The 21,634-nt window shown below is 43.8% G+C and overlaps 1 protein-coding gene across 2 annotated transcripts in view; it reads left to right on the top strand.

Moving 5' to 3' along the window:
• The window catches only part of ITGA1 (integrin subunit alpha 1), a 134,014-nt gene that overhangs the window by 95,567 nt on the left and 16,813 nt on the right, over positions 1–21,634 (top strand). For both annotated transcript variants that reach the window (XM_053297216.1, XM_053297217.1), the window contains exons 21-25: positions 1,161–1,241; positions 14,415–14,491; positions 17,847–17,936; positions 18,968–19,070; positions 20,801–20,914. In XM_053297216.1, coding sequence (XP_053153191.1) covers positions 1,161–1,241; positions 14,415–14,491; positions 17,847–17,936; positions 18,968–19,070; positions 20,801–20,914 — 465 coding nt within the window. The remainder of the gene's footprint in view (positions 1–1,160; positions 1,242–14,414; positions 14,492–17,846; positions 17,937–18,967; positions 19,071–20,800; positions 20,915–21,634) is intronic.

A 21,634-nucleotide genomic window follows, 5' to 3' on the forward strand; every position in this document is an offset into this window, starting at 1 on the left:
GATTTTTTTTTTTTTTTAACTGTAACACAGAGAGGTGATTCCAAAGCCATCCCTGAAAATCAAAAGCTGCTTAAAATAAATGAGTATTTAAGTGACACAAAAACAACAAGCCAAAGGGGCAGGACAGATCGTCCCAGGGCAGGGAGTTCCACAGCCTGGAAGCTGCGAGCAAGAAGGCCCTCTCCCAAATGCTGACTAACCTCCCCTGCTTTCTAAAAGAGGCAGGACACACACGAGGGCCTCCCCAGATTATCACAAGGAGCAGGAAGGTTCATATAAAGGGAGGTGGATGCTGGAGGGATGCTGTGCTGGGCTTGGATGCGACAGTTTCTCCCCCTCCTGCTATATAAGTTTCTCTCCCCCTCCTAAATATAAGAGAATCACCACTTTAAAAGATGCTTCAGTCCCTTGAATTGAGCCCAGAAATAAATTAGTTGCAACTGGAGTAATACTAGTGCTATATGGTCCAAACCACCAGACCCATTTATTAGTCTGGCTGTCGTGCATTAAAGGAAGTTCCTGAACACTGAAGACAGATCCACATAGAACATATGACAATCTTGAGGTGACCAAAACATATGTCACCATGGTCAAGTCTGCTCTCCCGGGGAATAGGTAGAGCTAACCAAAGGCACCCCTCACCATGGCTGACATCTGAGCATCCAGGTCAGACATATATTCCTACACTTTTGAGTGAGTTTTTCCAGAAGGAATGCTACTCTATCCCAACATTGGTTGGAACCCTAATCCCCAACTGGCATCCTTCTTGGTGAAGAACAGTCAAGATTACACTTCTGTTTACTGGCCCACATCCAGACCTCCACCATCTCCAGGCACCAGCTCAGTACTTCGACAGCCTCCCTGGAATCAGATATCTTTTCCCCACCCCCATTTTATCCTAATAAAAATCCCATGAGGTAGATTCGTCTTAAAGACAGCGCCTAGCTGTAGGTCACCCAATGAATTTCATGACTGAATGAGGATTTTTACCCAGGTCTCCTATACCATATACCACTATGGACTCCTGAGAGGAAGGATGTTGTATGCAAATATGGCTATACCAGTTCTCTTGGGGTGGAGGGCTATAATACAGAATTGTTCTTATTTTAGTTACACATCAGCATCAACATAAAATGCTAATTTTATCATTTTATGTCCAGAAAATACAAAAGGATAGCTGTGAATCCGGACATAATATCACCTGTAAAGTGGGCTACCCCTCCCTAGCATTTGGAGAGATGGTAAGATGTTGTGAGTAAAGCTGTTTTGATGAATTGTGTTCATATTGTTCAGAAGTGCCGGTTTCTGTTTTGGGGGGTTGGACTTTGAGCTAAGATTTAGAGATGTGCACGGAACTGGTCCGGAGGCCCTTTATGGGCCTCCAAACCAGTTCAAAGAACCTGTGGTTCCTCTGGTCCAAGGCCAGTGGGGGTGGCTCTTTAAGAGCGGGGGAGGGTGCACTCACCCCTCCCACTGCCTTCCCCCCACCAGCACTCCATTAAGTTTCCAAAATCCATGGGGTGGCAGCATAGTTCCCTGCTGCTTCTTCCCCTATTGTTGGCCGGTAATAAGCAAGTAACATGTGCATGTGCGCCCGCTATCACGCGCACACTTGCTGTGTACATCACACGTCACATACGCACGTCACACACGATGTGTGTGCCTGACATGCAATGTGTGCAGCGGGCGCGCGGGTGCAGCAGCGAGCACCCGCGCCCATGGTACTTGCTTATTTCCGGCCAACAAGAGGGGAAGGGGCAACAGAGAGGTACGCTGCCACTCCATGGATTTTGGGAACTTAACAGAGTGCCGGTGGCGGGGGGGAGCGGCAGGAGGGGTAAGTGCACCCTCCCCGACCCTTAAAGAGCTATCCCCACTGGTGTCGGACTGCAGCTCCGTGGTTCCGTGCACATCCGTACTAAGATGTGTATACATCCTGTCTGCTGCTCTGATCCTCTCATCCTAGTGGTCCGAGTAAGCGGGGGTACTTCCTATGCTGTTTTTCAGACACCCAGAGAGAAATTGACTATATAGTATTGCTTTATTGATAAAGACAGATTCAGCTGAAAATGAGAGCCAGTGCAGGTTACAAACCTGACCAGATTCAAAGACCCCTTTCGAAGTTTAGAACATGGTCTTATCTTGTCAAAAGAGGAAATTGCATAATTGTTTCAAGTTATTTAAACATTTCAATCAGATAGCTGGACAATTTGTATGCATTCCTTAAAACAAGGATGTCACAACAAAACCATGTTCATCCTGCATGATCAGATTGCTGTAGGCAGGATCGTGCAGAGTATTAGCCGCCGTCGTTGTCTGCTAAAGCATTATTCAAATCTCAAATAGACCTTTTCCTGTAATCTATTTCTAGCCAAACCTCAGTCTTGGCTATTTTCTGCTTGCCAACTAAGCTGGTTGTCTTTTTCTTCTTGCAAAGCGTATCTGCTCATAATTCTAGCATCAAGCTAACAAAATGGCTTCAGTTTGGTCAAGCAAGCAAAGCAATTTCATACTATCCTCCCCTTTTGAACTTATCAGGTCAATATTTTCATCACACCTGCATGCCCACTGATCTCCTCTTCCAACTCATCTCTACAAGTTTCCTCGTTTTCAGTCTCTGGCAAGCACAAGGTGACATAGGGGCTTTCCTCTGGGCTTAGGTCAAGCATAGCTATATAGTTAGGCCTTGTTATTTGCTCAGTCACCTCAGCGCCCTTCCTACAGAGGCATTGGATACAACAACGTATGGTGAGGAACAGGCAATAGATACAGACGAAAATGATAAGACCACACAATAACCAAGTTATTAAGGTCTTTCCCCATGAACCAAACACTGAATAGAACCAAGAAAGGAGATTCCAATCTTTGGCTGTGTGATGTATACTGTATCATGTTTTCCTTTAATGGCTTTGGACACATTTCCTGAGTTGTCTGGGATGTATAATACTGCATTCTCTTCCAATTAACGTGCAAACTCCTCCTTGAGCTGCCGAGATCATGTCCAAAGCTAGGCAGCTTTGCAGGACAGCCTGTCTCATTGCTGAGATTTCATCATTTAAACCTTGCAAAGCCACTGCGGTATTGTTTGTTACCTTTCAAATGCTGCATGAAATTGATTTATGCAAGCCATATTGAAGGGGCGACACCAAAGGAGGTCGCCCCTTGGGGGGATAACAAGGGTAAAGGCCAGGCTTTTTGGCTCAGGAGCCCTCATGGTGTGTGAAAGTGGGTGGGTATTTTAATTCGGCTTCTGTCTAAAATCCTGAGTTAGTTGCGTTTTTTAATGTGTCTGACTGGAGATGTGGAGACAGGGGATGTATCCACTGATTATGGGGCAGCTATGCCATTGGTGGTGGGGAATAGAAGAAGTAACGCTGACAGGTCAGCAGGCCATTGTAGGGGAAGGGAGATCAGAAACTCAATTGCTGTTTCCCCTTCTGGCTGTCCTGCCAGCTTTTTGACCTTGGAAAGCAATGCCAACCACCCACAGAGCCTCGTCTTGCTCCTTTGCAATGCCAGGTCAGCCCAGAATGAACCTGAAATCATCCATGATCTGATTCTGGATGAAGGGGCCAATCTGGTGTGTATTACAGAGACTTGGTTGGGGGAGGCAGGTGGCCTGGTCTGGTCCCAGCTTCTCCCTCCAGGGTATTCTGTTGAGGAGCAGGGGAGGGGACATGGGCAGGGAGATGGAGTGGCTGTGGTCTATAAGAACAATATCTCCCTTGCCAGGATCCCTGTCAAAGTGTCTGACCATATTGAATGTGTGTACCTATGTTTGGGGACCAGGGATAGACTGGGACTTCTGTTGGTATACCGATTGCCCCGCTTCCCAACAGAGTCCCTGACTGAACTGACAGATGGTCTTGGGTTTGGCGTTGGAGTCTCCCAGGCTTGTGGTACTTGGGGACTTCAATGCCCACTTTGGGACCAATTTGACCGGGGCAGCTCGGGAGTTCATACATGAGGCCTATGACAACTATGGGCCTTTCCTAAGTGGTCTCGGGACCAACGCATATTGCTGGTCACACGCTTGATCTGGTCTTTTACTCTAAATAGGGTGGTGTTCTGTGGGTGGTGATTTCCCCATTATTATGGACGGACCACCATCTGGTTAAGGTTAGACTTATGACCATGTCCCACTTCCGCATGGGCAGAAGGCTCATTAGGATGGTCCGCCCGAGAAGGTTACTGGATCCTATAGGATTCCAGGAAGCCTTGGAGGGATTTAGTGTTGGCTCTGGTGGGGACCCTCTGGAGGTGACCCTCTCACACAACACTAGAACCAGGGGTCATTCCATGAAATTGATTGCCAGGAGGTCTAGGACCAACAGACAGAAGTACTGTTTCATACAACGTGTGATCCACTTGTAGAACTCTCTGCCACAGGATGTGGTGACAGCCAACAACCTGGATGGCTTTAAGAGGGGTTTGGATAACTTCATGGAGGAGAGGTCTGTCAATGGCTACCAGTTGGAGGGCTGTGGGCCACCTCCAGCCTCAAAGGCAGGATACCTCTGAGTACCAGTTGCAGGGGAGTAATGGCAGGAGAGAGGGCATGCCCTCAACTCCTGCCTGTGGCTTCCAGCAGCATCTGGTGAGCCACTGTGCGAAACAGGATGCTGGACTAGATGGGCCTTGGGCCTGATCCAGCAGGGCTGTTCTTATGTTCTTATGACACTCTGGAAGAGAATTGGAATAATAGACTCTCCAGGACAGTGGATATGATCACTCCTAAGCATCCTCTCCAACCCGCATCGAAATTGGCCCCTTGGTATACAGAAGAACTACGGGGGCTGAAACAGCAAAGTATATGACTAGAGCACAAGTGGAGGAAGACTCAACTCAAATCTGACAGATTATTACATAGAGAACATTTGAAGATCTATACTCAGGTGATACGTGTGGAAAAGAAGCGATTCTTTTCTTCCCATTCACATCCACAAGTTCACATCTGGTGGAGTTGTTCAGGGTTGTGAAGGGGCTAATATGCACCCCTTCCCCCTTGAATCAGTACTTGGAACCAACAATTACTCGCTGTGACCTTTTTAAATAAGTTTTTTTGTGGAAAAAATCTCTCGTATTCAGGCTGACTTAGATTCAAACTGCACAATTGTTACAGAGTCTGATGCCAAGGTGTCCAGCAGCTCCCCTTATGTGATGACCCTGGATCAGTTTCAGTTCATGACCCCTGAGGATGTGGACAAGTTGCTTGGAATGGTGCGGCCTACCACCTGCCTTCTTGATCTTTGCCCGGCATGGCTTATACCATCTGGCAAGGAAGCTATTGGAATAATAAAGAGCCAGCATGGTGTAGTGGTTAGAGTGCTGGACTAGGACCAGGGAGACCCGAGTTCAAATCTCCATTCAGCCATAAAACTAGCTGAGTGGGCCAGTCACTTCTCTCTCAGCCTAACCTACTTCACAGGGTTGTTGTGAAAGAGAAACTCAAGTATGTAATACACCGCTCTGGGCTCCTTGGAGGAAGAGTGGGTTATAAATGAAATGAAATGAAATGAATAAATAAATAAACAAATAAATAAAATATAAATAAATAAAAAATAAATAAAAGAAGGCCTGGTAGAGATCATAAATGCTTCTCTGGGGGAGGGCAGGATGTCCCCTTATCTTAAGGAGGCAATCATTAGACCACTTCTAAAGAAGCCTGCCTTGGATCCCTCAGAGTTAAGCAATTACAGACCTGTGTCCAATCTTCCATGGCTGGGCAAGGTGATTGAGAAGGTGGTGGCCTCCCAGCTCCAGGCGGCCTTGGAGGAAACTGATCATCTAGACCAATTTCAAACTGGCTTTCGGGTGGGCTATGGGGTGGAGACTGCCTTGGTCAGCCTGGTGGATGTTCTTCCATTGGGAATTGACAGAGGGAGTGTGACTCTGTTGGTCCTTTTAGATCTCTCAGTGGCTTTCAATACTATTGACCATAGTATCCTTCTGGAACGTCTGAGGGGACTGGGGGTGGGAGGCACTGCTTTGCAGTGGTTCCGTTCCTACCTCTTGGGCAGATTCCAGATGGTGTCTCTTGGAGACTCTTGTTCTTCAAAATCTGAACTTTTGTATGGTGTCCCTCAGGGCTCCATATTGTCTTTGATGTTGTTTAACATCTACATGAAACCACTGGGAGAGATCATCAGGAGATTTGGTGCAGGATGTTATCAGTATGCTGATGACACCCAAATCTATTCTCCATGTCAACATCATTGGGAGAAGGTATAACATCCCTAAATGCCTGCCTGGAGGCAGTGATGGGCTGGATGAGGGATAACAAACTGAGGCTGAATACAGATAAGACGGAGGTACTTATTTTGTGGGGTCAGAACTTGGGAGATGATTTTGATCTGCCTGCTCCGGATGGTGTCATGCCCCCCCACCCCGAAGGAACAGGTACATAGCCTGGGTGTGCTTCTGGATCCTAATCTCTCCCTGGTATCCCAGGTTGAGGCAGTGGCCAGAGGTGCTTTTTATCAGCTTCGGCTGATAAGCCAGCTGAGTCCGTTTCTTGAGATGAACAACCTCAAAACAGTAGTATATATGCTGGTAACCTCTAAGCTGGATTACTGTAATGCGCTCTATGTGGGGCTGCCTTTGTATGTAGTCCGGAAACTGCAGTTGTTTCAGAATGAGGCAGCCAGGTTGGTCTCTGGGTCATCTAGGAGAGACCATATTACTCCTGTGTTGAAAGAACTACACTGGCTGCCGATACGTTTCCAGGCAAAATACAAGGTGCTGGTTATTACCTATAAAGCCCTAAACAGCTTAGGTCCTGGGTATTTAAGAGAACATCTTCTTCACCATGAGCCCCACCACCTGTTAAGGAGAGGTGAGGTTCTGGAGAGGTTCGTCTGCAGGTGCCGCCAACACGCCTTCTCCGTTGCAGCCCCTGGACTTTGGAATGTGCCCCCTGTTGAAATAAGAGCCTCCCCATCTCTGGCAACTTTAAAAAAGGCACTGAAGATGCATTTATTCACCCTGGCTTTTTAATTAGATCTATGGTTCTAAAAAACTATTTGTTTTTTGTTTTTTTAAAAAAATACTGGGTTTTAAATGTTTTAAATTTTTTAATGTTTTAAATAATTATAATTGTTAAGTGATTCGATGTTTTAAATTATTTTAATTGTAAACCGCCCAGATACGCAAGTTTTGAGCAGTACAGAAATGTAAATAGCTAAGTAAATAAAATATGCAGGGAGCATTATGGCACCAAAATGCTCTCTTTAAGTAATTAGAGCTCTTTTGGCACAGGCTATATAACCACCTTTCAGTGGTTAGCTACATGGCAGTTTTATAAAATTCCCAATAAACTGTAGGGCTGCTTTCAAAAGATTTCTGAATGCCTGCTTTAGATTTAGAAAAGATATTGATCACTAAATCCCACAGATCTTCGGGGAAAGCCATGACACACTGATATATTTTCCTGTTAATGTGTGTTATATATAGTGCCCAAAGGTACGGATCTGGCACTTCATGCACAAAATCTTGCACTCTGCAGAAATTAATCCAGATCATCTCATGTTTTCATGCAATCAACACAATGGATTAAAATTCTCACTTCACCTTGAGAGGGTATGGAGAAATGTTATCCCTTTTATTACCCTGACTGAATATGTGGACCCTTTTAGTATTTAGTTTATTGCTTCTTGCCGAGTAACACAATGTTGAGAAGCATGGCATTCATGAACTGTGAGGCATATAATGGGGACACAGGAAGTCTCCCTGCTGCAGCACTGAACAAATGTTATGGGATGTTTGGCTTGGACATGCCTTTGAACCTCTGACTGCGCCAGAACTGGAATTCTCTGAATCCCAGCAGCATGCTGGAGAGCATGGGAACATAAACATTAGTGTCCAAAGTTATCAGAGTACCTGCAAGCATCATTCTGTAGTCAGTATATTTATATATTGTTAAGTAAATAAGTCAGAAGGGGCCTGGCTGCAGAAGTCAGAGAGCTGTGTACTCTCTGCCTTGGATTCATGTCAGCAGCAGCTGCCTCCTAGCACTTCTATCTGCAGTAGGAGGTAGACCTCTTGATCCAGGGCTTCCTCTGGGAACTGGAGTTCTTGTTACATAGTATGTGGGAAACATGCATGCTGGCTTACATACACACTTCACAAACTTTCCTTGCATGCTCTGCTTCCCCTGAAAAAAATAAGAGTGTATTAGCCAAGCAGATTACAGACAAAGCTGTTGGTATGCTTTACTTAAAAAATAAATTTTAAAAATTCAAAATTCTCCACGGACTTAACTTGAATTTTGCACTCAAAATTCTGCAACCTATATAGATTGTGCACATTAAAATGTATATCTTTTAGTTTCTTTTGCACAATTTACCCTATGTAAAATACTTAAACTCTGTCCCCCAACTATTGGAAACCCAAGCCTCTCCTTACTGCCATAAGGCTTCAGAAAGCCCTCATGGATATGAGGATGAGCCCAAAGGCATACAAAAATGAAAGCTGATATTTTCATGATTGTGCCAAAGGATTCATCACATGCTTTGCAAAATACACAGACTCTGCTTACATCAACAATAACTTGGAGCCTGAATGCTGGGGAAATTTGATGCCCTGGAATAAACGTGCTTCTTTGAGGGGGGATATCTGGATCCCACAATCAAAATAAGAACCATTCCACATATTGTGCTATAAACTAAAGCTGAAGACAGACATAACATTTTAAGGGCAGTGGGAAGCCAGGATCACGGAGAAGGACCCACTGTGACCATTGTTAAAATGTTATGTCTGTCTTCACGCTGATAATCTGAAAAAGCCCCGAGGCAGATAACCTCTCCATGCTGAGCTCCTGTGACCTCATAAATGCAAGTATTGTTCTGGGTCTTTACATTAACCATACAGCTCTCTGCTCTGTTTTTAAAGTGAAATTCCACGCTATCTGAGGCTTTTCAGAATTTAGGAAATTAATTAACTTGTGTGGAATTTCACCTTATTCCCATATCATCATTCTGTGACCTGGCCCAGTTCTTTTGACAATAAGTTGGCCAACAGCAAACTTTCCCACAACTTCTCCTTTCTGTGTGCATGAGAAATTTATCCAGAGACATAAAAGTAACATGCTTAAATAGTTGTAGCTTCCTTCTCCATTGTTCATGAGATACCTTTTAGTAGCCCCTATTATCCTTTGCTAATTTAAAGCAAATGTCTGCGTGCAGCTACTTAAAACTGAAAGAGAATATTTATACATTTGAACAGATGTTTCCAGATGAAATATTTAATGCCTTAACTGGAAGACAGCACTATACTGCACTGGAGTAATTCTCTGTCATTCACTTGCATTCATCCACTCTCTCAAACATACAAACACACACATTATCTCCAGTTAGTAGCAAATAAAGCACGTTTTGTTTCTTCAGACCATAGCAAAACACAACACAACAATGCTTCTTCTATGGTCATATTCTAAAAGAAGCTGTTTCTTTTACTAGAAAGCTCTCAGGACATGACATGTCTGATTGCAATCCATCCCCTGCCCCCCTGAGTTCTGAGGGACTATTGTTTTATGAGTTAGAATTCTCAGCACTCTCACCACATAGGAAGCTGCCATATACTGAGTTAGACCATAGGTCCATCTCACTCAGTATTGTCTACCCAGACTGGCAGAAGCTTCTCCAAGGTTGCAGGCAGGAATCTCTCTCAGCCCTATCTTGGAGATGCCAGGGAAGGAACTTGGAACCTAGATGCTCTTCCCAGAGCAGCGGCTCCATCCCCTAAGGGGGATATCTTACAGTGCTCACACTTCTAGTCTCCCATTCATATGCAACCAGGGTCGACCCTGCTTAGCTAAGGGGACAAGTCATGCTTGCTACCACAAGAATAGCTCTCTTCCTTTGGTGGGAACCATGGCAGCTAAACTGAGATAAAACCAATATAAAATATGTAGTGTAAGACACCCCGGTTGTGTCTAACATATGCCATGTTAGAATGTGTATTCATCCAGCCCAAGAGAGGGGCCAGTTCATTCAATAATTTGTCTGCCTAGCTCAACAGCTCAGGATGTGTGTGCTGTCAGCATGCACATTCTTCCTGCTTCCCAGTGCACAGGGGGAGCTTTTCCTAATTGCATGGGTGGACAGTTCATCTGAATTGTCCCTTGACATGTTCAAGAAATAGTAATATATCATAGTATATTATACTAGTAAACCGGCTTGCAGTTGGCAGTTTCCCTTCTCTTTTTCTGGGGCATTAAAGGATTTTTTTTCATAGTCTGGATGAGGTCTGGAACCTATGGAACCTACCTGTGAAAATGGCATGTTTCTATATTTCATGGTTTGGTCTGGGAGTTTCATAGCCATCCATGAGTGAGTCAGTGAGAGCTTGGAATTTACATGTATCCTAATTTCTTATCTCACTGAGACTCTAGTTTTTTTCTAGCTCTGTGTGGTCTCATCCCTTATACTTTTCAATGAGAAAGTAATGAATTTTTCTGGGGGGTTGGATTTTTTGGTGATCTGGGCAAGATCTGGAATCATCTGTGAGAACGACATATTTCTATCTTTTGTGGTTTGGTCTGGGAGTTTCATGTGAGTGAGTGAGTGAGTGTGGCCCAAGCAGCTTTATTATAGATTATGTATTAATGTAATAAATATTCTACATATAATGTAATATAATATATCTTCTACATGTTATATAGTGTAGAAGAATGGTTACACACCACCAGACCCTGCCACATTGGAGAAGAAGGATATGTGCACTCATTGTCCATGCATGTCCTTATGTGGGGGCAGCAGATGAAGTATTGTCTGAACCAGTTCACTGAGACACAGAGAGGTTGGTGGGGTGTGTGGAAGAGAAAGAGGGAGAGAGGAGTTGGACAGATGAAAATTGTTCCCTGTAGAAACAATGCCCCTCATTGTTTATGGACAGAACCTCACATTTTTGGCACTCAATTAGGTTACAGTTTCGTGCAAATACTCAGAAGCAGCCCAAAGTACTGTGGAGCCTGAGGCAAAATGCCAAATGCTGCCTTTCCCCGTGCCCCTGGTGTGGCCTAGCCCCATTTAAAATCAACCCTTGCAAGCTTTGAAGGTAGCATGGAGGGTGGAGAGGAGGAAAGTTGCCAGCAGCCTCCTGTTCTCTCATGTTTCTTACAAACTTTGCAAGGAATGTGAGAAAATTACTGTAGTGGGCAGTCAACCAGAGAAAGCAGGTGACCCTGATTGACAAACTGGAGACCTTAAGTCACAAACCAATTGAATGGCTGGTTGGGTGGGTCCTAGGGGTCTCCAGGTGGCTTCTGGGATGAAGAAGGTATTACTGAGGTGACCGAGGTGAGAATGAACAATGGTATTTGACTGAATCACCTCATGGTGAGTCTACAACTCTTGGGGGACAGGATTGCAGAGGCTTGGGCTTGCCAGGGTTTTTGTTAAGCCCAAGGAAAGGGAAGCCAAGGTTAGTGGTTTTCGGAAGTCTAGCTTAGGAGAAAGTGTTTAGCAAGAACTCGCATTAGAAGTTATTTTCCTTTGAGTGCGTTGCTTTGCTATCCCAGATTCTGTACTAGTATTATTTCTGTAATGTAATGAAATTAAGAAACAATATCCAAAGCTCCAAACCATCCTGGGTGTTGCAAAACTTCCTTGTAACCATTTTAAGTATTCCTAAATGCAACCAAAATGCTGAAACCTAAATATAACTTATTTTTATAACTTTTTAATAAATTGTCCCTGCCCCCCCCCGCCTCATTTTGTTTCCTAAATCCTCACAGAGTGTTTGATTAACTCTGGGAGTGTGGTGGGGGTATACCTCTAGTGCAAAACCATTTCCAAAGGACTGCTAGCCAGCTACCATGATTTCTTACCTCGTGTAGGCATTCACATGGAAGGTTTTTATATTTGTCCAGTAACAAGGCAAGGAGAGGAGTCTGGCTGTGGCACCACAGCCAGGAGGTAGGGATGTGCACGGAACTGGCTGCCCTGGTTCGGTTCGAGTCCAGACCGGACTCAGACCAGACCAGGCCAGTTCGGTCCAGCACCCCCTCAAACGCCCCCGGTTTGGTTCTGTCCGGGAGGAGGTTCACGAGTTTTTTTTTGTTAACCAATAAAACATATTTTCAAGGCACTTACCCCCCTCTGGGGGAGTAGTTGGAGGTGGTGGGGGAGTCCATGAAGGTTTCCCCTCCCCCCACCCACCGGCCTCAATGCAGCCCAAACCGGCTCATTCAGCCGGCTCTTCGGCCCATCCAGGCCTTCCTCCTCAGCGCAGCGACCATTTTGGAGGCCACCACACCTGCGCAATTAGCCTCTGAGAGGCCTGGTATGCCCTCAGAGGCCAATTGTGCAGGTGCAGCAACCTCCAAAATGGCTGCCACGCTGAGGGGGAATGGGCCGATTTGGGCTGCATTGAGGCTGGTGGGGAGGGGGAACTTCCGTGCCCCCCCCACCTCCAACAACTCCCCGGGAGGGGGTAAGTGCCTTTAAAAAAAATTATCAGTTAAAAAAACCCCGTGAACCCCCAAACACTCGGGCGGTGTCCTGTCCGGGATCGGAACGAACTGGATGGTTCGGTTCGACTCCAAACCATTGAACCGAACTGGTTCAACGTCAAACTGGCTCAACGCTGAGCCGATTCACACATCCCTACCAGAAGCCCCTATTCCTGATTAAAAGAATGTCTGGTGGCAGCATTAAATCTGCTGAAGTTTCTGAAATAAAAAGTTTTCTTTTAAAGAGAAAACTAAGCCCAGGCTGCTCTGAAAGGGGAGGGGTGACTCAGCCACTAATTCTCTCTCGTGAGAAGCCTGGGAGAAAGGCTATATATATTCCTTACAATTGCTTCTTAAAATATTTGCAAGGGTGAGATTAGTCCTACAGAGCTGGTCTGAGGTCAGGAATGGGGTGGCATTTTGCTGCAAGGCTGGTTCCCCATTCATCAGGCGCCTGAGACAACTGCCTCACTGCCTCATGAAAAGGCTGCCCCTACAAGTACTACACACACACACACACAATGAAATTTGGGTGTTTTATCATCTAGAAAGGCCCTGACACATTATTCCACCACAAATTGCTGCCGAAAAGTACAGTGGCCAACATCTAGGCTAATGAGATTCTGGTACAGTTAACACTGTGCTGGTGTTAGGGGTTGTGTGACCCCAGGCACATATTTCTGGGAATCACAGTCAACTTCAGAGGAAAGGAGAGATCAATGAAAATCACCTCGCCCAATAGCACCAGCACACCATCACTGAATCAGCGCTTTGATCATCTGGATGTCTGCCGATAGTCAAAGCAAAAAGTACTACAGTATGGGTAATTCTGAGGAATGCTTATTTTAAAAAAATATCTAGGAACATCATGAATGTATTCCCACTGAGGGAAAACACTGTAAGCTGCATGGTGAAACAATGCTCCAACATACTAAAATTTGTTGAAACGTCAATAGGAAGAGTGAAACATAATAAAATATTTGTCATATTCTATATGCAGACCCCCTATTGTTCATATCGACTTTTTGGTCAAGGACTACTTTTCTTTTAGTGTCTCATAAATTCACAGAAACATATTAAACCAAACAATAATAATAAAATATTTGTACAGTTAAACATAAATAAAATGCATAATGTGTTTTAAAACAATTTCCCAAACATATGGCAAACAGTCTGGCAATTCATTTTTCAATATAGAAAGAGCGGAAGATATTTCTGTCGTCAGACTGCTTGTTTCCTTTTCCTATAGGAATTCCTATTTGGTATATTTTTTAAAAAATGTATTTAATTGCATTTGTATTATATTATTGTCTGGTTTTAGTAAATGTCTGTGAATTAAAATTGAGATATTGTCTGTGATATTAAAATTGAGATAATGTCTGAAATATTAAAATTGTCATATTCTCCACTCAGACTTCCTTTTGGATGAACCAGGCTGAAGCTACAAATAACACACACATCCTTGCATCCCTTCAGCCTGACATCAAATTCTGATGTGTGACAACTTGTGTGAAGATCACTAGTGTGGCAATGTGGAAGGCAGCCTGCACTAGATTTTTCACTAGATTTTTTCACTGAACACCGTCTCTCAGTGGTAGATTTGCCCCTACTCTAGATGCTTTTCTCTGCTGCTAATGTTTGCTAACAGCAAGAGGACAACTCAAGAGTATGCAGCCTTTTGTTCCCACTGGTTTGTGCAAAATTGCTTTGGATTTTTATTGTTGTGGGCGGTGAAATTAAAAACAAGATTTTTCCAGTCTGGAAGGACTTCCTCTAGCCTTGTCACTTCCCTATTGTGGTGCCCAATGTGTCTGTACATCAAACACTTACATTGCTAATGGCGGGGTGGGGGGGATTATGAACTGCATTCTGTTAGCATTATTTACAATCTGAACATTGTATTTCAATTCACTTTTAAATAATCTGTTATTTGTATGTATTTTAAAGTAATCTTTTCTTTTAGATTTCCTACAATATAATATTCCAATTCAATATGTCTTATCTTCTGGAAAATATAACTATTGACACTTCTGTAACAAGGTGAGTTCCATTCAATCTGTATGTGTATTTACGTTTCCAGGGGCATAGTAAGGTTTCCGGCAGCTGGGGGACAAAGTTTAGCCAGGGGGCAACCACCCATCACATGTGCAAAGCGCATGTGCAAAGCGCATGCATGAGCCCCAAGCCACGCCCCCTGCATCTGACATTAGATGCAAGGGGGCAGGGCAAATTCCCCTACTCAAGTCTTCTCCTCCATTTGGTGAGTTTTGGGGGAAAGTGGCCACAGCAGTGACAGCTCAATGGCGTGGATGGGGGCCAGGTGCAGGGATGCTGGGGACTCCATCTTCTGTCTGGGGATGATGGTGGATCAGGGCTGGGCAGCCCTCCTCCGGTGGCTCCTGCATGGTGGGCAGGCCTGGAGATGGAGCAGCAGTGAGGGGCTGGGAGGAGAAAGCATGAGGGAAAGCTGGGAGGAAGGGTGGGGAAAGTGCCAGGGAAAGCACCATGTTCCCCAGCAGCACCCAGAAGAAGCCTTGTGGGCCCCTTATGTCCCCCCTCACCCTCCAGGCCAGGGGCCATTTGTTCCCCCTTGTCCAATGGATGCTGTGCCCATGTATGTTTCTCTCGTTCCAGTTTTGTTGCATGTATCAGTAAATGAGATAATTGTAATTGTTTGATCTCAGAAATATGTGCTCAATATCTCTGATAGGTTCTATTTAGAAATGTTACCGCTGATTACATGGAAGATAGCAAATGAAGTGGATTACAGCAGAAGGCATTTATTTAGAATGGACTTTATTCATTGACCATACTAAAGGTTGTGTGGCTAGAATGGTCTTTGAGGCAAAAATCAATTGGATTTCATAACTGTTGGTTGAAAAGGATCCACAAAATCTGTAGATAACTTTAGCACACCTTGAAGTCACTATCAAGCTGAGATTTGAGGTTCAAATAAAAGACCAGTAGATTTAGTTCTCCATATTGGAAGTACATTTATATATTACGTTGGCCATTAGTAGAAATTATGCAGATGTTTTTAAAGTACCTTCTTGTTGCAGATAAATTACTTATTCTCTATAAGTAATTGAACAAGTAGCCAAATTTAACTGAGAAACAAGAGTTTGATATTTATTCCCAACTAAACATAGGCTAGTCACCTTAAGTGGCGCAGCCGGAAAATACATGACAAACAAGCAGAAGGTTGCTGGTTCGAATCCCCGCTGGTGCTATATCGGGCACCAGTGATACAGGAAGATGCTGAAAGGCATCATCTCATACTGCATGGGAGGAGGCAATGGTAAATGCAGCTGCTCCCCTACTTATGGGTGCCAAAAGATATGATAGGGTAACACCTCTCCTGCAGTTGCTGCACTGGTTACCCATTCACTTCCGAATTCAATTTAAAGTCCTGGTTTTTACCTTTAAAGCCTTGCTGGGCTTGGCGCCTGTTTACCTACAGAATTGCCTCTCCTATCCAGTTACATCCCATCCTGTTAGATCATTTCAGATGGCCCTTCTGTCGGTCCCTGATTTTCGAGAGGTTCGGACTTCTAGGACCCGCGAAAGGGCTTTTTTGGTTGCTGCCCCACTTCTTTGGAATTCTCTTCCCCTTCAGATTCGTCTAGCCCCCTCTTTACCAGTCTTTCAATCCTTACTGAAGACCTTTCTTTTCCACCGGGCCTTTGCCCTTTAGTTTACTTTATTTCCTTTCCATCATCTATTCTAGTTTGCAAATTTTAATGTAATTTTTGATTGTAATTTTTAATGTTACTTTGTTTACATGTCATTGTACACCGCCCAGAGTCTTTGGAGTGGGGGGTATATTAAATGCTTCAAATAAATAAATAAATAAATAAATAAATCCTATATTCTATCAAAGAAAACCACAGGGCTCTGTGGGCGCCAAGAATGGAAATCAACTTGACGGCACACTTTACCTTTTACCTTTCAACATAGGCTAACAAAACAATAAACAGACTAACAGTCTCTTATGCCGAGAGAGGGAGAACCTCTCAGTTTGAAATCAAGGTAGCAGGTAAGGAGCAGACAAACAAACAGTGACTCCACCCCCAAGCCTGAGGTAGAGGCTGTTCTCACAAGCAGACCAGAGTGGGTTAAGGCAGCCAAGCCCACTCTTGGCTGCTCGTGAGAAGCAGCAGGAGGCAAGCGGCTGCAGGTGCCGCCACCACGGCAAACCCACCTGCAAAGCCTGCAGCTTAAACATGTTTAAGGGAGCAAGAACTCTCTTAGCCCTGGTGTTTTTTTAAAAAATCGTCTTCCAGCCCCGGCCGCTTGCAGACTGCGGGGCTCCCAGTTGGTGGCAGGAGATACCCACAATGCACTGCGCACTCGCGGGGTGTATGGTGGGAGTTCCAGAGTTGGAATAACGCATTCCAGCCTCCAACCCTCCACGCTGCTGGAGGTCATGGAGGATCATCTGGTGTCTCCATGGATCATCTGCAGGGATGGTAAAGTGACGAGACCTTCCTCCCTGTCTGCCCGCCAAACCCTTCTCACAGATTGTGAGAAAGGGCTCTTTGGCTGCTTGTGTGAAGCACCAGGATCGAGGTGGATCCTGGTGCTGCCATGGCACCTGGTCTGCCTTTGTGACCCAGCCTTGAACCAGAGTTAAGGGTGTGAGCACGCCCTTAGCCCAGTGGCCGGGATTGTGTGTTTGCGCCAGCTGCTGGCAATACAAATATGAATACAACAAATATTTATATACCGACAAAAGTTCCCAAAACTTTTTACATAGCTAGAAAAATAAATAAATAAAAGGGCTCACAGTCTAAAAAAAGAAACATAAGATAAACACCAGCAACAGCCACTGGAGGAATGCTGTGCTGGGGTTGGATAGGGTCAGTTGCTCTCCCCCTGATACATAAGGAAATTCACCACTATAAAATATGCCTTTTTGTTCCGTTAGCAGGGGATTACCTTGCAATACCTTGCTTGCTTTTTTGCTTGGGCTGTTTGTGTGTGCCTAGAGCCTCCGTCTGATGGGGGAATCCCCCAATGTACCGCACTCATCGGCGGGGCGGGGTTCGCCTGGGGCGGAAAGTACATTCAGCTCAGTCTTCCCACTTACCTGCCCACCCACTCCACCTCCGGTCATGTGAATAACCTTAATGTCCATAGCAGAACCCAACACCTCTCTGGTAGCATAACTATTCCAGGTCTACCGCCATTTATCTCCAGACCTGGTTTTGGTGTTTATTCTGATATACCTATATATGCTGGACAAAGATAGGTCGTTTTCTACCCAAAATTCTCATGATGTATAATAATTGACAAGTAAGCTTTTAAGCCCACAACAGCAAACATTTCAGCCTAGCAAAACCTAACCTACGTATTACTGATTTCATAATCTGACCTGTATCATTCTTGTTTTCAGCGACAGTGAGGAACTTGATGAAACTCTTTCAGACAATAGAGCAAGTATTGTAATACCAGTACAATATGAAAGTGGATTAATATTTAAAAGGTACTTGTGCTTCTTTATTTTCTCTCTCTCTCTCTCTCTCTATATATATATATATGTATATCTGTTTCATATTTATCAGACATTTACTAGTCAAGAGCATGGCTACCACTGAATGAGAGAAGTCTCCAAGATAGGGCTGAGAGAGACTCCTGCCTGCAACCTTGGAGAAGCTGCTGCCAGTCTGTGTAGACAATACTGAGCTAGATAGACCAATTGTCTGACTCAGTATAAGGCAGCTTCCTATGTTCCTATGTCTTCTTTTCTAGACTAACAACTTTTTCAAATTCTACATCTTAAAGTGTTGTGCCCAGAATCGGACAGAATACTCCAGATGAGGTTTGATTAGCGTAAAAGAAAGTGGAAACATTATTTATCACAACTATGGCTCCGTTAATGCAGCCTATAATTGCATTTGCCTTTTTTCAGCTGTGTTACACTACTGATTCATGTCCAGCTTGTGATGGACTGAAATCCTGAGATCCTTTTCACATATGCTACTTCAGGTATACCCCATCCTATACCTCTTCATTTGACTTCTTGCCCCTAAGTGGAGAATTTTGCCATGGTCTCTGTTGAATTTCATTTTGTAAGTGTCAACTCAGGATTCCATTCTATCAAAGTTATTTTGCATTTTATATCTGTCTTTTGAGGTGTTATCTTTCCTCCCACTTCTGCATCATATACAGATTTAATTAGTATTTCCTCCACCCCTTCATCTAAGTACTTGATAAAAATATGAAGAGTACTGAGCCCAGGCGATATAAAAGAAATGCTTGCTAAATAAATAAATTAATTAATTAAAGATTATTGTTACTGGTCGTTAAGGCATACGATTTTAATCTGGCTTTGTTTCATTAATATTTGTTTCTCAATATCAGCACAACAATCTACAGTGTGGGTTATAACAACATCAACACATCTTCAGCTGTGTGGTTATAACAGCACTTATCTGCTTTACAAGGTTGTATGTTACTGAGCTTTGGAAACTTAATAGTTACATTATTTTTATTTTATTTTATTTTATTTTTCAGGGAGGCTGATCCACCTTACATTGTTATTGCTGCAAATGATACAGTTCCTACAAGTGTTAACTCCACGGATAAACTCGGGGATGAAATTAATATATACTATTTGGTAAGAAAAAAGCGCACATGATTCTCTGATTTCTTTTTATCTAACAGCAGCATATAACTGCCCGAGATTGTGGAATGCGCTCCCTACTAAGATACGAGCTTCCCCATCTCTGGCAATTTTTTAAAAACTTCTGAAAACACATTTCTTCAACCAAGCTTTCTCAGCTTTTTAAGACTTGTTTTTAATTTGTTCTGGCTATTTAATTGTTGTTTTATGCTGTTTTATCATTTCTGTTTTAATTGTCAATTGATTTTAATGGTGGTGTTTTAATGTAAACCACCCAGAGCCTTTTGGAAGGGCGATATAAACATTTAATAATAAATACATAAAATAAATATAACCTATGTGTCAGTTATGCACTAATTCAGTCCAACATTTCAGGCAGGAGTCTTACTAGCCCTACCTGGATATTTTCCACACAGTAGCCTTTACCACAAGTTTACTGCAAGGCTTTACTGCGAGTTCTAAATTGCCCCCACAACGGATGCAAAATGTGGATTTTTTTTTACGCTGGATATAAATCGGGCTACACTCTAACATGCAATGAAAAGCCCAAATCATGCGTGACATGCTCCCTGATGACTCGCAGGGACTTTGTGTGGTAAATTTGGCCAATATGTGAATGCACACCCTCCATTCTGGAGGAGATCCGAGCTAAAAGCCCTGTGTGAAAAACACCCTGGAGATGCCAGGACCCTTCCTCCTCCTCACCTTTCTGCAAATTCCCCTCCAATGCAGGCTCCCCTGCCCTATTCCACACCATCCCTAGCCCCCAAGTGTGAAATGCAGATGATGCATTAGACAGAAGGAGGCAGAAAAACCTAGCTGCATGAGTAGAATTCTGTTTGAAATTTTCTGGGTCGATTTTCAACTATTACTGAGAGTAAGGATGTGCACAAAACCAGTCAGGCCAGTTCAGTCCGAATCTGGCCCTGGTCCGGTTCGACTACTGAACCGGTTCAAACCAGCTCAGAACTCTACTGGCAAAGGGGAATCCCTCTACTGGAATTCCTCTATTGGTAAAGCAGCAGGGGGGCTTTCCTACACCTAGAGAGGGCAGGAGGGGAGTAATTTAGTACTTACAAGTGCAAGCCATGGCTGCAGCAGCCGCGGGGCAGGCAGCAGCATCCCTCCACCCTGCATGTGTGCAGAGGCCCGATCCTGGCCACTGTCAGCCTTGGCTATTCCGGGGGAGGCCAGCGGGGGTGAGGGGGAAGCCACTGCCGTCACCTCTCCCGGCCTCACCCAGAGTAGCCAGGGCCGACAGTGGCCCGGTTCAGGCCTCTGCGCACATGTGGGGGCCATTTTAGTGACTGCCATGCATGCGCAGAGGCCACTAAAATGGACCCTGTGTGTGTGCAGAGGCCTGAAGCAGGATGCCGTCAGACCTGGCTATTCTGGGGCGGCTGGTGGGGGTGGGCGGATGGGGGTGGGGGTGAAGCCATTTGGCTTTCAAATGCGATTGAAAGTATATGTATGTATAAAGCCACCCTTAATAACTGGCATTGCTAATTTAGATTGGCAGCAGCTCTCTAAGGTTTCATGCTAGACACTTTTTGAACAAGATATTGATTAGCCAAGATATTGAGTACCCAGAATGTTGGGGGGCAATATGCTAAATCATTGTAAACCGCTTAGAGAGCTTCCAGCTGTAGAGCGGTATATAAATGTAAGTGCTATTGCTATTGCTAGCCAAAAAAAGTAAATATATTCATTTTTGTTGTTCCTAGATTGAAAAACATGAACTTTTTCCAGTGCCACAACTTACATTGCAAATTTTATTCCCTAACTTGACTTCAGCCAAAGACCCTGTTCTCTATCTAACCAGAATATCATCTTCAGAGGTAAGTTTGACTTATTAAAATAACATTTCCCTTCCACCTGAAGTTGAAGTTTGATGATTAGAGTACGGGTTTCATAATATGAACCCCAGCTATTTCCGCTCCTGGTTTTTGTTTTGTTTTGTTTTTGTTTTTTTGTCTTGTCTTGTCTTGTCTTTTTTTTTTTTTTAGACTTACAAGGTAAAGTTTGCAGTATGTAACATGCAGTTGATAACCAAGGCTTGTTTGAAGTTATAGCATAAATCAAACTTGTAAGAAATGATCAACGTTCACATTTCTTTTGTAAATACTGCACAATAACTATTAATACTTGCTCATACTGTTCTAAGCAGGAGCAGGCTTCTTACAATGCAGATGTAAAATGCTTGTGCGGTGTTAATGGGTTTTCTGGAACATTTTGAACTAGAAATATTTCTGAAACTTTTAAAAAGTCAGTTAAGACACATTTGTTCACTCAGGCTTTTAATTAGATTCATAATTGTAATACTTTTAACTTGTTTTAAGTTTTAAATCGCTTTTAATGTTTAAATTTTGTTTTGATTGTGTTTTCATTGTGAACCACCCAGAGACGTAAGTTTTGGGCAGTCTAGAAATTTGATAGATAGATAGATAAAGAAAGAAAGACTGGAGAAGTGTCAAGAAGGTTTTAGGGATAGAATGATCTGTGTTGTCTCAGAAGTTTAGACTACTTAATCTGTAATGCCATTTCCAGATCTTGGAAAC

The sequence above is a fragment of the Hemicordylus capensis genome, chromosome 2 (genome assembly GCF_027244095.1).
Source record: "Hemicordylus capensis ecotype Gifberg chromosome 2, rHemCap1.1.pri, whole genome shotgun sequence".
Taxonomy (NCBI): Eukaryota; Metazoa; Chordata; class Lepidosauria; order Squamata; family Cordylidae; genus Hemicordylus; species Hemicordylus capensis.